Source organism: Spermophilus citellus (genome assembly GCF_964194105.1).
Source record: "Spermophilus citellus genome assembly, chromosome: 8".
Taxonomy (NCBI): Eukaryota; Metazoa; Chordata; class Mammalia; order Rodentia; family Sciuridae; genus Spermophilus; species Spermophilus citellus.
This window is the reverse complement of record NC_138189.1, coordinates 53080541-53097728: the sequence shown is the minus strand read 5'-3', so window position 1 is coordinate 53097728 and position 17188 is coordinate 53080541. Positions and strand designations below refer to the sequence as shown.

Below are 17188 nucleotides of genomic sequence, written 5' to 3'. Positions count from 1 at the left end.
CTCTCTCTCTCTCTCAAAAAAAAAAAAAAGGTTATTTTTGTAAAAAGAATCCAGTTTATTAAGGTTATCAATGAATTATTTAATTTTTGTGCTCTTTTGGTATACTCTGTAAGATAGACTGTATATTATCCAAAGTAGTAGTTTACAAGTTTTGTCTGTTTGCCTTTCTTTATTGTGCTTGAAGTAGAGGTGGAAAAAACTACCTTTTCTATTTTGAGGACCCCTTCTGTAAATGTTGGCCATGTCCTACAGTCATTTTATCATATTTTTTCTTTATTTTTTAAATTTCTTTTAGTTTCTAATAATTTGTTGGCCATTTTAAGAATCTGACTAATCTAATGGTGATATTATAAGAAAGTTTTTATCTTAACTATTCCTTAAGCAGAGTATGATTTTACAAAATTTTAAAGTAGAGGATTTTGATCAATCCATGATTTCTTAAGAGAAGATAATATATGAAGGATATATACTTGAAGAATGGTTCCTGTAGTTGAAATATTATACATTTATTGAGTACCTATAGACTTTAACACGTTGTCCTGTCTAGATTGTTCTGTGAATATGATGTTCTGTTTCATCACTATACTAGTTGTAATTTTCTTCACCGCCCCCCCCCCATTCTTCCTGTCCAATCCAGTGAACCTCCCCTTCATTCTTCTTTATGGCTGACAAATATTCCATTGTGATATGTACTATATTTTCTTTATCCTCTCATCTGTTGAAGGGCACCTAGGTTGGTTCCATAGTTTAGTTATTGTGAATTTTCTGTTTTAAAAAATTAGCATAAACTCAGTATCTTAAAACAACACATATTTAGTAACTTATAGTACTATAGGTCAGAAGTTTCACTGGGCTAAAACCAAGGTGTTGGTGGAACTGATTTTCCTTCTGGTGATTTTGCAAGAGAATCTGTTCCCTTGCCTTTTCTTCTTGACACGTATATTCCTTGGCTCATGATCCTCCACCTTCATCAAAACCAGCAATGCCAGACTTGTTGTGTTTTGAATTTTTCTTGCCTCTTCTGTCAATCTGTATCTGACTACAGATTAAATGACACATGCAGTTTTAACTATGCATAAATTTGGCCAATCTAAATAGTCCAAAATAATTTATTTTCAAGGTTTATAATTTAAAATCTTCCAAAAAATAGATTGTAAAAAATCATTAATTATTTCAAAATGAAAAACAGTAGTTACCTATTTTAACTTGAGATATTGGTAAGTGGTAAATAGGAACAATATATTTTTTTCCTTTTGTAAGCTAATTTATATTTTGGTTTAGTAGTATATCAGAATTATCAAGCCATATGAAAGCTTGCATTTAATCAGAAAGTTAGAAATCTTAAAAACATGTAAATTTTAAAAACTTGAGATGATGTCTATAGGCTCAATTTAATAAGTTCTATTTTTTTTTTTTTTTTTTAGGAGATAAGAAAATAAATAGAGGCACCAAAAACAATAAGGAAGAATCTAGAAAGAAGCGTTTTTCAAGTGAGTCCAAGAAGAATAAACTTGTACCCGAAGAAGTGACTATTGCTGTCATGAGAAGTCATAGGCTTTCCAGACGTCCATCTGATTGGTGGGTGGTAAAATCAGATGAAAGTAAGTATTTTTATTTAAATTATATTCATTAAGAGGTACTAAAAAATTACTGTGTAAGGGGTTTTTTGTTTGATTTATACTCCTATTATATAGAAAAAAAATCTTGAACATAATTTAATTGGGTCATTGATAGACATTTTGTTTAAATCAATTATGCAGAAATTCCTAGGTGTAGGGAAATAGCTGTGGAAAAACAAAGCCATGAACAAAGTCCCTTGCTCATGTAGTTTACATTCTAGAGGGACAATATAGGTAAGTATTTCATACACTGATATATGAGAAGGTCAAACAAAGCAGATAATGTATGGACATGGGAAGGAGGTTATAGGAATGGAAGTAAACAAAAGGATAGAGTGTGATACTAGTTTATAATGGTAGTATAAGAGGCTATTATGATCTTTCAGAGCCCATATATGAGTAGAGGGAGGGAGCCATACAAATAACTAGATGTAGAGTGTATCAAATCAAGGGAACAGTAATTGTAATTCCTGATGGGGCATACTTGCCATGTCTCAGGAAAATTAAGAGAGCGAGTGTGGCTGGAGCTGAGTGAGCTAGGGAAAATAAATTTGGACAGTCAGGCCATGATAGAGAGGTTAGATTAAAATATATGGAGAAACTACTTGAAGATTTAAAAAATAAAGTGACACAGTTGACTCATCTTTTAAAAGGATCATTTTTACTGCTCAGGAGAGAGGAAACCAGAACTAAGCAAAAATGGAAACCTGGTGTGACTAGTTTTAGGAGGATGGTGAAGGGAGGAGATGGGAATTGTTGGATTCAGGATATTTTGTGAAGATAACACTAAGGAAATATAAATGGATTAGAGTGAGAGAAATAGCTATTGTTTACTGAGATGAGGAAAGGAATGAGAGAAAAAAATTTTTCAAAGGATTTTAAGATTTCAGGTTTTCATATGTTAATTTTGAGGTGTTATTAGATATCAAAATAGTATATTCAGGATATATTTAGATCAGTAAGTGCGAGACTAGTAAGATAAGGTACAACATCTATGAAGACTTATTACTATGAATTATTGACTCATAAGAACTTCTTTTGAATTATTGGTAATACAAATGAGACATTATCGTAGAAAAGTTATGGAGACACTTGGCCTCAGAGTTATGTCAGTTCAAGCTCTTACTTGCATGACTCCCAAAGTGGTTACCTTCTTTAATTTTCTGCCTGAGTACAGTATTTCTTTATGATAGTGTACCCCATTGGTATACATTAGGAATACAAAAGTAGGTAAAATATAGTCAATTCCTTGATCTCCGGGAATTATCAGACTGCTTGAGGAGAGAGATAGAGATAAGTAAACAGTCAGATATGTAATAAATATTATCAAATGATTAAGAGATAGTTATACTAAGACTTGGGAATTAGTGAAAGCTTCCTGAAGGATGAATTAGAAGTCAGCTAGTTGGATGGTGTGAGAAGGAAGGATGTCATTTTTGAACAGACGTAGCTTGTGCAGGGATCTGGAGCTGAGGGCTTGACTTTTTTGTTTGTTTGTTTAGTGTGTCTCAGAATAATCTAAAAGGCTTATTAAAACATTTCTGGGCCCTGCTTTGCAAGTTGGTTTGTGTTGATTGAAGCTAGAGCATGAGAATTTGCATTTCAGACAAATTCCCAGATGATGCTGATCTTATGATATAAAGACCACATTTTAAGAACAAATACTTTAGAGAAACTACAGATATTTCTGTACTGCTGGTTTTATTTGTTTGAAAGGACATGGTTGAGAGTTGTAGGTTATGAAATAAACAATCTAGATGTAGAAATAAATTGATGTTAAAGTATTTAGACTTAATCCTGAAGTATTTAGACTTAATCCTGTAGATACTCACTGTAAGATTTTACATTTTGTTTCTTTGAGACAGGTTGTCCCTTTGTTGCGTAGACTGGTCTACAACTCATGAGCTTAAGTGATCCTCTTGAGAGGCTGAGGCTATACGTGTGTGCCACCATGCACAGCCTCTTACTAAAGGATTTTAAACAGGGCTATAAGAATCCTATTTATGTTTTCCAAAGGTAATTTTAAATCAATATAAAGATTGGGTTGAATAACAAGGGTACAAAAGGGAAAAACTGTTAAAGAGCTGTTTTATTAATCCAGAAATGAAAGGGCAAGGGCTCTGCTAATGACAGGCAGGACAGCATGAAAGAAGCACATTTGAGAACTATGGAGTGGCACTTGTAACAACACATCCCATCATTATGTATAACTATAATGTACTGATTTTTAAAAAATGGAAAAAATAAAAAGGAGTAGGGCTGATGGGTTTTAGGGATTGATTGTGGGTAAGGGCAAGATGACTCTGATTTTTTATTTAGGCATCTGGATAGTTATACTTATCATAAATATAGGAATAAAATGAGAAAAAGATTTAAGGATGAGTGGTAGATGTATATTATTGGTGTCATCATATAGGTATCAATTCAAGCTATGGGTAGGTAGATAGATCCCCCAAAGAAAGTACATAGAGTAAAAAGTTATAGGTGGAACCTTGGGAAATACCAGAATCTTAAGGATTTTCAGAGAGCACTAGGTAAATACAGAGAGAAGGTTATTTGGTAAGCTTGTGATGCATTTAAAGGATCTGGTGCATGTCTTTCTAAATTGAATTTAAAGAATTTTTAAAAGGGGGAATAGGAAGGGTAGCAGAATACAATAGACACTAATATGGCTGTAAAACCAATGTGATACTGCAAGCTGTACACGTGGAAAAAAAAGAATTCATACCCCACTTGAATCAAATGTATGCTATGTCAAGATCATTATAATGTTTTGAGCAACTAATAAAAAAAAATTTTAAAAAAAGAATTTTTAAAGAATTTAATGTGGAAACAAATTTACCCTGAGACTAGTCTGTGTGTATGTGTTTATATATAAATATGAATGACATTGGCATTTTAGTGAGCCACATCATCTGGACAAACATGATAACTTTAAATTTTCATTGAATCTTTCAGGTGATAACTTTAAATTTTCATTGAATCTTTCAGGTCCTGTTCATAGCAATTCTTCAATAAAAAATGAATTATCAGTGTATCACAACCCTAGACAAAAATCTGCTAAGAAAACAAATCAGCCATCTAAGAATACTGGGAAAAAAGCCATTCCATTAAAAAAGCAGAAGACAGCTATGCAAGGCAGCTCAAGAGTACAGAAATTTTTAAATGTTAAAGGTTCTGAGTATATTAGCAACCATGAAAAACTTCCCAATTGTTCCCAGAATGAGCCATCAGAAAGTGACAAAGCTGACCTGGCTGCAAAGAAAAGTCTTGATTGTTCTGGGTAATGTCTGTTTGTTTACAATATAGTTATTGTTGTTCCACATTTAATATTTTGTCTATGTTATTTAACCATTTATAGAAAGAGCATATCAACCTAAAGGACTCCATAGTCTGACAGATCTGGTATTAAATCTAGGCTCTGCCTTTAGCAGAGCAAAGTAGTAATCTGATCTTGTTTCCTCATATTAATATAGGTAATAATAATAGCACATAGGATTGTGAATGTTAGATCTAATGAGTTATTACTTTTGCCTGAGTTGCTAACTTTTTAAAAAAAAATGACAAAAGATGCACAATAAAATTTATTGTCTTAATCACTTTGAAGTACATAGGTTTTTTTTTTTGTTTTTTGTTTTTTTTTGTTTTATTTTACCTTTTAAAGTGAGATGAATGTGATGTCAGTTTGAAACATGTCAGTAATTTTCCTTTTAATATATTAGTTAACATTTTTGGAGTACCTACTAAGTACTAAATGATTTTTAATAAATTCTGTTGAGCTAATTCCGTTTTTATAAATTCTTGCTTTTTGCTGTAGCATGCATTCAACAAATATTTAATGCATACAGTATTAGAAACAGCAAGGTGAGGCTAGGGTTGTAGCTCAGAGGTAGAGCATTTGCCTAGCATGTGTGAGGCGCTGGGTTCGATCCTCGGCACCACATTAAAAAAAAAAAAAGTATTAAAAAAAAAAGGAAAGAAACAGCAAGGTACTGGCGGTTAATTAGGGGAAATAAATGATTAGAATGGCCTAAAATATATTGAGTATGTCATTAGTGTATATAAAAAAGATCCCATATATATTCACAAGTTTAATTTCTTCAGATTATTTTTTAAAGATTAAAATTTAAAGAAATTAATTTCTTCAGATTATTTTTTTAAAGAAATCTTGCTAGATTTGGTTTCATCAAAGTTCTTGTTGGTATATAGTTGTTCATAGTATTCTCTTACAGTTGCATTTATTTTTTTTGACTCTGATGGTAGGACTCCAGAAATAAAATTTCAAAAGGAATAGAGTTGTTTGCATATATTTGGGGTAAATTGAAAGCTACCAATGACATGAGCTTTGTCCCTCTGAGGACCCTACTGCTGACCTAGTGTTATCAAAGAAAATTATTTAAGTTGCTTATGGTTTCTCCAGTAAACTGATATTAAACTAATTCTAGAATATACATTATAAGCTACCTATAGGTAATATCTTCTCATGTCCTTCTGTCATTTGCTCCCATCCTTGTTAGACCAGGTTTGCACTAGTTCTCTCATTGGAATTTTTCGAATTGGAAATCTTGATAGGTTCTAGAATCAGTTTTTTACCTGAGCCAGTTGTAGGTCTTAGGGCTTGAACATGGTGAGATGATATTTGTTATAGCCAACATTACATTGTTTATATACCCACTATATATTGTTTCTGGTAGAAATATTTTTTGAAGATGTATGAACAGTTTTAAACTTCATTTTTGTAGAACTACAGAGCGCTCCAAGGATCAATGTGGTGTTACAACTGCACAAAATGTTCGTTTAAAATCTCGGACCAGTGACCATACTTGCAAGACACCAACAGAGTCTAATTTGGATTCTGGAAAGTGTAAAACTTCAGTTTTGGAAGAAAGGTATGCATGTATTCTAAGATTAATAAGTTTTACTTATTTATATTAGGTACCCATTGCTATGTAACCAGTTACCTCAACACTTAATTTTGTTATAGGCTGATAAGCTTAAAAGGTTATGAAAAACAGCTATGGCAGTTTTAGGAGAAAAATGATAAGTAAGCTTAAATACATTAAATATATGTATTATAAACATGGATTTTTATGGTTTATTTATTTTTTCTTAAGTGGACCATCCAGGATCAAGAACTATTTAATGTTTGGGAAGAATAATTCTGATGTGTGTGATGAAGAAGTTCAGGAAAGATTAGGTAAGTTATTGTTTATTTCTACTGTATTGATTTTTATGGAATTATATATATATATTATAAGGTATGATGTGTTTTATTTAGTTAAACTTGCACTGATGGGAAATATGTATTGAGTACCTACTCCTTAGAGACTTACAATATATTTAGAGATTTGTAAGAGGCTAATAAATTAACTATCTATTGGTGGTTGCTGAAGCTGGGTGATGGGTGCTTGAGGTTCATACTGTTTTCCTCTTTTTTGAATAGTTCTGAAATTTTTCATATAGGTTTTTTAAATATTTTATTTTTAAAAAATTGGTTCTTTTTAGTTATAAATGACAGTAGAATCCATTTTGACATAATCGTATAAGCATAGAATATATTTTGTTCTAGTTCAGACCCCATTACACTTTTTCCCCTTCCCTCTTGCCACCTCCTGCTTCCCGTCTCTATTGATCTTTCTGCCATTTACCATATTTATTTTTTTAAATTACTTTCTAGTGGATTTACACCACGAGATTTACTGTGATATATTCATATATGTACATAGGAGGGTTATGTCAGATTCATTCCACTGCCATTGCTTTTCCTATCTTCCCGAACTTCTATCACCACCACCACCACCACCACCACCCCCCACCCCCCTCCCGCCTTGTTGTGGGTTAGCTTCCACATATTAGAGAAAACATTTGACTTTTGGTTTTTTGGAATTGGCGTATTTTATTTAGCATGACAATCTTCACATTCATCCATTTACCAGCAAATGATATAAACTCATTCTTCTTTATGGCTGAGTGATATTCTATTGTTCCTGTATACTACATTTTTTGAATTCATTCATCTGTTGAAGGGCCCCTAGTTTGCCTTTTTAGTGTAGGTATTGTGAATTGTGCTAATTGTGGGTCTTTGATCCATTTTGAGTTAAGTTTTGTGCAGGGTGCGAGGGGGGGTTAAATTTTATTTTTCTACATATGAATTTCCAGTTTTCCTAGCACCATTTGTTTAAGAGGCTATCTTCAATGTACATTGTTGGCAACTTGTCTAGTTTGAGATGGATGTATTTATGTGTGTTTGTCTCTCTGTTTTCGTGTTCCATTGGTCTTCTCGAGTATTTTATTTTTTGAGGCTATTTTGAATGGAATAGTTTTCCTAATTTCTTTTTTCAGCTGATTTATCATTGGAGTTTAGCAATGTGATTGATTTAGGAGTGTTTATTTTATGTACTGCTACTTTGCTGAATTCATTAATGTGTTCTACAACAGTTCTGCTGGAGTGTTTTGGGTCTTCTAAATATAGGTTTATGTTGTTGGTAAACAGTTTGAGCTCTACTTTTCCTATTTGCACCCCTTTAATTTTTTCTTTTGCCTAATTGCTCTGGCTAGAGTTTCAAGGACTATGTTGAATAGAAATGGTAGAAAAAAGAGGGCATCCCTGTCTTATTCCTGTTTTTAGAATGAATGCTTTCAGTTTTTCTTTATTCACAATGATGTTAGCCTTGGGTTTTATATAGCTTTTATGATGTTGAGGGAGGTTCCTTCTATCCCTAGTTTTTCTGGTGTTTTAAACATGAATGGGTGCTGTATTTTATCATGCTTTTTCTGCATCTTTGATATAGTCATGTCATTCTTGTATTTAAGTCTTTTTTTATACTGAATCAACTTTATCGATTTCGGAATGTTGAGCCTACGTTTCATCCCTAGGATGAAACCTATTTGATCATGGTGCACTGTCTTTTTGATGTGTTTTTGTATGAGATTTGTCACTGTTTTATTGAGAATTTTTGCATCTGTGTTCATAAAGGATATTGGTCTAAAGTTTTTTTTCCTTGATGTGTCTTTGTCTGGCTTTGGTATCAGGATGATACTGGTTTTATAGAATGAGTTTAGAAGATTTCTCTCCTTTTCTATTTCATGGAATAATTTGAGGAGGATTGGTTTTAGGTCTGGTAGAACTTGGCTGAGAACCCATCCAGTCCTGTACTTTTCTTTTTTTGGTAGGCTTTGATGGCTTCTTTCTTTCTCTTTTTCTTTGGAGATTTTCTCCTTTTTAAATCAATGATCACCTTATCCAGCTTCAGAAACCTGGACAAAGAGGAAGCTGAGAGGGGGTCTGGTTCAGTGTCAGAGGTCTCTGAGTGATTTTGTGTCAGCACATGGAGGCTTCTTCACTTTCATTACTTGAAATTGAAACGTTTAAAGTTTCTATGCCTTCTAGGTTCAAATTGTATAGGTCATATGACTCCAGGAATTTGTTGATGTCAAGATTTTCTTCTTTATTGGAATATAAATTTCAAAATACTTTCTGATAACCCTCAGTATTTGAGTAGTGTTTGTGGTGATATTTTCTTTTCATCATGGGTTTTATTAGCTTGAGTTTTTCCCTTTCTTTTAGATAGTTTGGCTAAGGGTTTATCAATTTTATTTAGTTTTTCAAATAACCAACTGTTTAAAAAATTTTTGAAGTTTTTGTATCTTAATTTCATTCTGGTTTTATTTATTTTCTATATTCTACTGCTTTTGGTTTTGATTTGTTCTTCTTTTTTAGAGCCTTGTGATATAACATTAGATTATTTATTTGGTATCTTTCTATTCTTTTAATATATGAGCTCCATGGTATGAACTGTCCTCTTAGAACTGCCTTCATTGTTTTCAGAGATTTTGATGTTGTATCATTATTCTCATTTACCTCTTAAGTTGTTTTTTTTTTTTTTTTTTTCCCCACCCGGATTTCAAATAGAGTGTCTTATTTAGTCTCCAGGTTTTGGAGTGGTTTCTGTTTTTTATCTTATGGATTTGTAATTTCATTCCATTATGATCTACTAAAATGCAAGGTATTATCTCTATTTTTTTTTATTTGCTAAGACTTCCTTTGTGCTTAATATAAGATCTATTTTAGAAAATGTTCCATGTGCTACTGTGAACAAAGTATATTCATATTCAGTCATTAATGAATGAAATATTTAACAGATGTCTGTTAAGTGAATTATTAATTGTATTTTTAAATTCCATATCATTTTTACTTAGTTTTTGTTTGAACAGTCTATCGAGTGGTGAAAGAGGTGTTTGAAAGTCACCTGGTATTATTCTTTTCTGATCTATTTGATTCTTAATATTGAGAAGGGTTTGTTTGATGTACACAGATGCTCCATTGTTTGGGGCATAAATATTTATGATTGTTATTTCTTGTTTTATGATTCCCTGAAACAGTATGAAATGATCTTATTTATTCTGATTAATTTTGGCTTGAAGTCTGCTTTATATAATATGAGAATAGTAATCCCTGGCTATTTATGAGATCCATGTGAATGGTATGTTTTTTTTCATACTTTCACTTTCAGCCTGTGGATGTCTTTGCCTATGAGGTGAGTCTCTTGGTAACAGCATATTGTTGGGTCTTGTTTCTTTCTTTCTTTTATTTTCATTAGTTTATTAATTTATTAATTGATTGATGATGCAAAGGATCTTATTTCTTAATCTAATCTACCAGTTTATATCTTTTGATTGATGAGTTTAGGTTATTTATCTTCAGTGTTATTATTCAGAAATAATTTTTATTCCCTGGTATTTTGATTTATTTCTGATTTTTAAATTGAATTTGATTCTCCTTTTATTGATGATTCTTTGAGTGTAGTTCCTCCCTCTGCTGGTTTTCAGTTTTATCTTTCATTTCTTCTTCATGAAATTCTTCTTACTGTATTGCTCACTAAGTTGCTAGTGGAGTTCAAAAATTCTCAGCTTCCCTTCTTAGTATGAAGTAGAATGGGATGGAAAGTACTGTCAGCTGGAGTTTGGTCTGCATAGACCAAGTTGATGCACTCCCAGGATGGGGCCACTGCAGAGTTCTCAAAAAGAAGTGTACTTAACTTGAATCTTGGTACACAGGGTGATAAGAAATGAGGCCTTCCTCTAGCCCACCACCTTGCTTCCTTAAATGCCTCTTAGTAGAGAGGTTTATAAATTTTTTCATGCTCATAGAGAATATAATGTTTTGGTATGTTTTTTTTCTTTCTCAATTCTTTTTACTTTTTAACCCCCCACCACCATTTTTTATTTATATGTATATATATATATTTTTTTTCTCTCTCTCTTTTAACTTGAATACTTTGTGTTTCTTTTACTTTTTATTTGGTAAAGAAGAAACAATGACTATACTCGTATAACTTTGGCTTCATTTTATATGTGTTGCTATGTAGTGTGATATACTCTTAATTTACCATGATTTTTCTTTGACCAATGAGTTACTTAAATAGTCAAGATATTGGTGTCTAGAGACCTGGGATTAAACCCTTTATTATTACTTACCAGCTGTGTTATCTTGAAATGAAAAATTTCAAAATAACAGTGTTTTTCCGTGTTTTAAACTCCATTTTCCTTATTTGAAAAATGGTGATATAAATTCCAGTTCCATAGGTTGATTTATCTGGCATATACTGACTATTATTCTCAGTGTTGGTATTATTCTAAGTTTTGTTTTGTTCTTTTGTTTATATTTTCCAGTTTTATTTCACTATTCTGGAAACCTTGGCTTGTATTATTTATTATTTGAATTTATTTAGGCTTTTTTGTGTTCATAAGTGTATTTTTGTTGTTGTTGTTGTTGTTTGTTTGTTTTTTAATTTTTAGTACCAGGGATTGAACACAGGAGCTCTTAACCAATGAGCCACATCCCCAGCATTTTTTGCGTTTTATTTTGAGGCAGGGCTACACTAAATTGCTGAGGCTGGCTTTGAATTCAAGATCTTCTGCCTTAGCCTCTTGAGCTGCTGGGATTATAGGTGTGTACCACCACACCACTCAGTATGCTTAGTTTTTTACAGTTTTTCTATAGATACTTTAAAAATTGTATCATTATTTTATTGATAATATATGTGGATATATTTTAAAAATATACTTTGAATAGTTATGAAATTCTTAAATATTTGTGGAGTATTATGAAATACTTATTATATATTCTGTTAGGGGCTAGAAATGTGACAGTAGATAAAACTAGGAAAATATGTCCTCCTTAGACCTCACTTTCTGGAGGGGCAATATGGCAGATAATAGTAAGGAGATAGCAAAATTTTGATTTGTTAGATGTTGAGAATGGAAAAATAAAGCAGAAGTTTTAGGGTAGGAAACAGAAATTACATTCTTTTGGTTAATATAAAGAGTGGGCCTCACTGAAAAAGTGATCATTTGAGTAAAGGTGTGGTCAAGATGAGACAGCAAGCCATACAGCTGTTTGAGTAAATAGGGTCCCAGAGGGAAGATCAAGAGCAAAGCTTCTGATGTAGTAAAGATTCTGCCCTATTCAAGGAGTATCAAGATGACTAGGGGCTTGAGCAGAAGAAGATAGTAGGAAATGGTGTCACAGAGAATCAAAGGTTACATAGTACGTTAAAGGATATTATATAAGGAAGTTTGGCTTTTGCTAAGAGATGAGAAACCATTGGAGGAATTTTTAAAAATATAAATCACTGCAGCCACTGTTAAGAGTAGACTAGATAAGGTTGAGGGAACACAGGGAATTTTGGAAAGCAGAGAGATTAATTGGTGAGATCTGGAATCCTGGCAAAAGATGGTGATAGGAATGGAAAGTGGAGAACAATAGTAAGCTTTTTTAGAAATTTTAAAAGGTAGAATCAATAGAATTTCCTGATGAAAGGGATGTAGGACATTACAGAAGTACCAGGGAAAACTTGAATGATTTTGGCCTGAGCATCTGGGAGAATGGCATTGTAATTACCTGATTTTTAGACTCTTAGAGAACAAGCATATTTCTTTTGGTGGGGGGGGATAAAATCTCAAATTTGGACATGATAAGCTTATTATTATTATGCTTGTATTCTTCCTTGGGCTTGGAATTCTATTAAGGACTGCTGGAGTTGAAGTAAAATGTTCCAACTGCAATTGTCTGTTTCTCTTTGTATTTCCCACAATCTTTATTACATACATTTCAGCTCAATTATTGAGCAGGTAAGTCTTCATATGCAAAGTACTTGGTCATAGGTTTATTGATCCTATTAAATATTTTTACTTTGCAGTCTGTTTAATATTATTATCTCTACTTTTATTTTGGTTGGTTATTGTTTCTTATGTTTTTTATCTTTTTATTGAAACTTTCTTAGAAAACTGAAAGTGGCTTAGAAAAACATGATTTTTTTAAACTTATTGTTATTTTCCCTTAATAAACGGATGTAACATATTTACATTTATTAGCAACAAACATACCTGATACTTCTAAGGGTGGTAGACATTCTCATGTTTTAGCAAGGACGCAATATCCTTTTTATACTCCTCCTTTCTTTTAAACACAACAAATCACCAAATAGAAAATGAATTCTGATTTATCTTTTTTCCTTTAAACTATTCATTTATTACTCTTTTGCTTTATGAGGTAATGGATATGAGTAGAAATTTGAGGGCATTCTGCTGCCTTTAGTCTAATACTTTTTCTTTACAGATAACCTGCTTTCTTTCATCTTCATGCTTATTAAGTGTCTTTAAACTTTGAAATTCAAGAGTTGTCTCTGTGTTGATTACTTTAAAATTTTTTTTTGAAGTAATTTCAAACTTTACACAGATATCCCTTAATCCTTTAAGCCCTTCATCTAAATTCCACGTTTTATAACATTTGTTCCATCTTTATCCCTGCCTCCTCTATATAGTTATATGTTTATTAACATTATCTTTTTTTGAACTATTTGAGATGCAGTTGAAGTTGTAATGTATTATTTCTCTTAAATAGCCCAGAATGTATTTCAGTAAGACACGGGCATAATCACCCTTGAAGTATTCAAACCAGGAAATCAACATTAATTTTTTTTCTTATGAGAGAGAGAGAGAGAGAATTTTAATATTTATTTTTTAGTTTTCAATGGACACAACTTCTTTGTTTGTATGTGGTGCTGAGGATCGAACCCAGGCCGTACCATGCCAGGCAAGCGCGCTACCGCTTGAGCCACATCCCCAGCCCTGGAAATCAACATTAATATAAAATTGCTGCTTCTTATCACAGAGTCTATTTAAATTTCACCAGTAGTGCCCTCAGAGTCTTTTCCCATTTGCTTAAAGTCCAATTCTGGGTCCTGGATTGCATTTAACTGTCATGTCCCTTCAATTTTCTTCATGGTTAATCTTTTCCTGACTAACCTAGTTTTGACATTTGAATATAGGCTTTTCGTTCTTCAAAATGACCTTTATTCTGTCTCGTTTCCTCATGATTGAATGCATACCAAGCCTTTTGAGAAGAATACTATGTAAATGATGTTATGTTCAAGTTATTGTCTGCCAGGTGTTTCCTATTGTAAAGATACATTTTTATGGTAATTGATATTTTTGTGAAGTGAAATTCTGATACTGCTTCTGTAATGTGTTCTTTATCTAACCTCTGTTTACTAACCTTAACATCCATTGAAGACTTTTACTTGAATCATCAACTACTAGTAGTGCTACTAAATTATTTTCTGTTATTCCTTTTCCATTAATTATTGTCAGTCTCTTAAGAAACAGTATTCCTCCTACCCCATTTGTATATTCATTATTTATTTATTGGTGTAGATGCTTATACACTACTGGGTTCATATTTTATTCCATGGGTTTGTAGTCTTTATTATTTATTCTTTTTTAATATTTTATTTTTTAGTTGTAGATGGACACAATATTTTATTTTTATGTGGGGCTGAGGATTGAACCCAGGGCCTTGCACGTGCTAGGCGAGCACTCCACCGCTGAGCAACAACCCCAGCCCTATTATTTATTCTGATACTCAGATTGATGTCCAGTTGGTATTCTTTGAACTGGTTTCTGGTTTTCTTTCATGTTTCTGTTAAGAATTCTTGGACTACTATCTTCTTGCTCCCTCTCTCCCTCTCTCCCTCCCCTTTTCTTAAGCATATAATGTTCTAGGCTACTTCCCCTTCCTAAACCCTTCCCAAATTCCTTCTCTCTGAAGGAACCCAGTTCTCCTTAATGAAAAATTGCATTTAAAATCCCATATCTGGTTACTTGGTATTTCCTATTACCAGAATATCCTTGTTTTAGGCTTCCTCAGTGGATAGACACAGGAAATGTACAAGCACAAACACACATGCGTTCGCACGCGCACACACACAACCCACATGCAACAGGGATATCTGAATCTGTTTATATTTAAGAACTATGAATTTACATCAATTCCTCTAATTCCAGTACAACACAGACTTTTCCCTTTCTGTTTTTTCTTTTATATATTTTTTAAGTTGTTAATAGACCTTTATTCATTTATTTATATGCGGTGCTGAGAATCTGAACCCAGTGCCTCACACATGCTAGGCAAGTGTTCCACCACTGAGCCACACCCTAAGCCCTCCCCTTTTTTGTTTTTTATAAACCCCTTCTCAAATGGCAAGACAACAAACTCCCATTATCCTCAGTACATTTATTTATTTGCTTGGGTCCTTTTTTGACCTTACTAGCTGCCTCCAAAGACCAATTGCTTTGAGAAGTTTTCAACAAACATGAAACCTCTATTTGTTGTACTGGGGATTGCTTGAGAAATTTGATGGGGGTGGGTGGGTAATAGCTTTTTATTGAGATAGATTTTACACATAATCAATTAACCCACATATAGTGTACAAATCAATGATGTGCACCCAGCACCACAGTTTTAGAATACTTTTTTTTTTTACCTGCTGAAAGAAACACTCTACTTAGCAGCCATCTTCCATCCCTTTTCCCAGGATAGGTAACCACTCATCTACTTTTAATCTCTGCAGAAAAATTTGCCTATTTCTACTTCATAGGAAAATATATATTACATACAACAGAAGTGGTTCATGGACTTGTAGTGTTCCAGTTACATATTGCTTCATAACAAAACACTCCCAAAACTTACTGTTTTATTACAACTATTGGTTTCTTCTATGTGGTTCTGTGAATTTTCTTGGTTTAGCTAGACAATTAGTTGGGTGCTGTTGGACTGAGGCTTAGACCCTAGGAAACAAATGCAGAATCCTAGCAGGTGAAGAAGATGCAAGGCAAAATTGGGATATAAGTATGCTTTATTTGGGGGCGGCAGCAACCTCCAGCCCCAGCCTGCAGCCTCCTGAGTCCTTCCATCAGCCTTTTTAAAAATATAAAGGCTCTTTGTGTTACCAGTACTGGTGAACTCATAATTGGTCAAAGGGAGAGGCCAAAAGTGCCTTTTAAAATCTGTGTTCTCTCTGTGGGACCTGACCAGCTAACGTGTACCTTGGTGGGGGGCATTCATTAATGACCCATGGTGTCACAAGGAGATCACATTCCAAACTTTTCCACATGGGTCCAGGAGCTAGAGGATAAAGGCTGCTGAAACCTCTTATTTCCCACCTGTGATGATCCTGAATCTGGTTCCTAGAGTCTGAGTCTTAGCCCAGTAGTGCTTTCACAATTTTATAGTTAGATGTAAGCTGCTGAACTGGAGTCATCTGAAAGTTCACTTGGCCTGAATCTCCAAGATGACTTCCTCACTTCTGTATTTGGTATCCAGATAGAATGGCTGGAATGGTGAAGCCTGCCATCTCTTTTCTTTAACATGGCCATCTTAGACTTTCTCACAGCATGGCAACCTTTGGTAGTCAATCTTCATATAATGTTATTCTTCCCTCAATATGAGATCCCTAGGGGAACCACTATGTTGTAAAGGCCTTAGCTTTTAAAGTCCTAGAAAATAATTTACTTTGCATTCTATTATTCATACAAGTCTTAAATAAAATAGAGGTTCAATAAAGAAATGAGTCTTTGGGCTGGGGATGTGGCTCAAGCGGTAGCGCGTTCGCCTGGCATGTGTGTGGCCCAGGTTCGATCCTCAGCACCACATACCAACGAAGATGTTGTGTCCGCCGAGAACTAAAAAAAATAAATATTAAAAATTCTTTCTCTCTCCTCTCTCACTCTCTCTTTAAAAAAAAAAAAAAAAGAAATGAGTCTTTGCTTGTTGATAAAGAATAGTTGGGGAATGGGGTTGTGGCTCAGTGGAAGAATGGTTGCGTAGCATGTGTGAGGCACTGGGTTCAATTCTCAGCATCACACATAAATAAGTAAATAAAATAAGGGTTCATCAATAACTTTATGCATGGGAAGGGAAAGAATTGATAATAACTATCTTTAGTGCTGTTTATCATATGTAAAATTGAGAACCCCAGAGTTCTTTGACACACTGGTAAATTGAGGACATTTGTACTGTTTTAGAATTTTAAAGAGAAAGTTGCAGATAAGTCATAGATGACATAATTAGCATATTATGAATTCATTATCATGCCCTGCATTTTTATCCACCAATCACTCATTCCCTGTGTCCATAAGCGATAGAAAACTTGTTTGGTTGGGTTTTGTTTGTTTGTTTGTTTGTGTTAACCTTTAATTAATTAATTGATTGATTTTTCTTTATGTGG

General features: G+C 33.3%; 1 protein-coding gene across 3 annotated transcripts in view; it reads left to right on the top strand.

The window, feature by feature from the left end:
* The window catches only part of CENPC (centromere protein C), a 59296-nt gene that overhangs the window by 31151 nt on the left and 10957 nt on the right, over positions 1-17188 (top strand). For all 3 annotated transcript variants that reach the window (XR_014023173.1, XM_081303054.1, XM_081303053.1), the window contains exons 9-12: positions 1425-1601; positions 4611-4902; positions 6362-6508; positions 6734-6816. Coding sequence is in view for 2 of the 3 variants with exons in the window: in XM_081303054.1 (XP_081159180.1) it covers positions 1425-1601; positions 4611-4902; positions 6362-6508; positions 6734-6816 (699 nt within the window). In the remaining variant the exon portion in view is untranslated. The remainder of the gene's footprint in view (positions 1-1424; positions 1602-4610; positions 4903-6361; positions 6509-6733; positions 6817-17188) is intronic.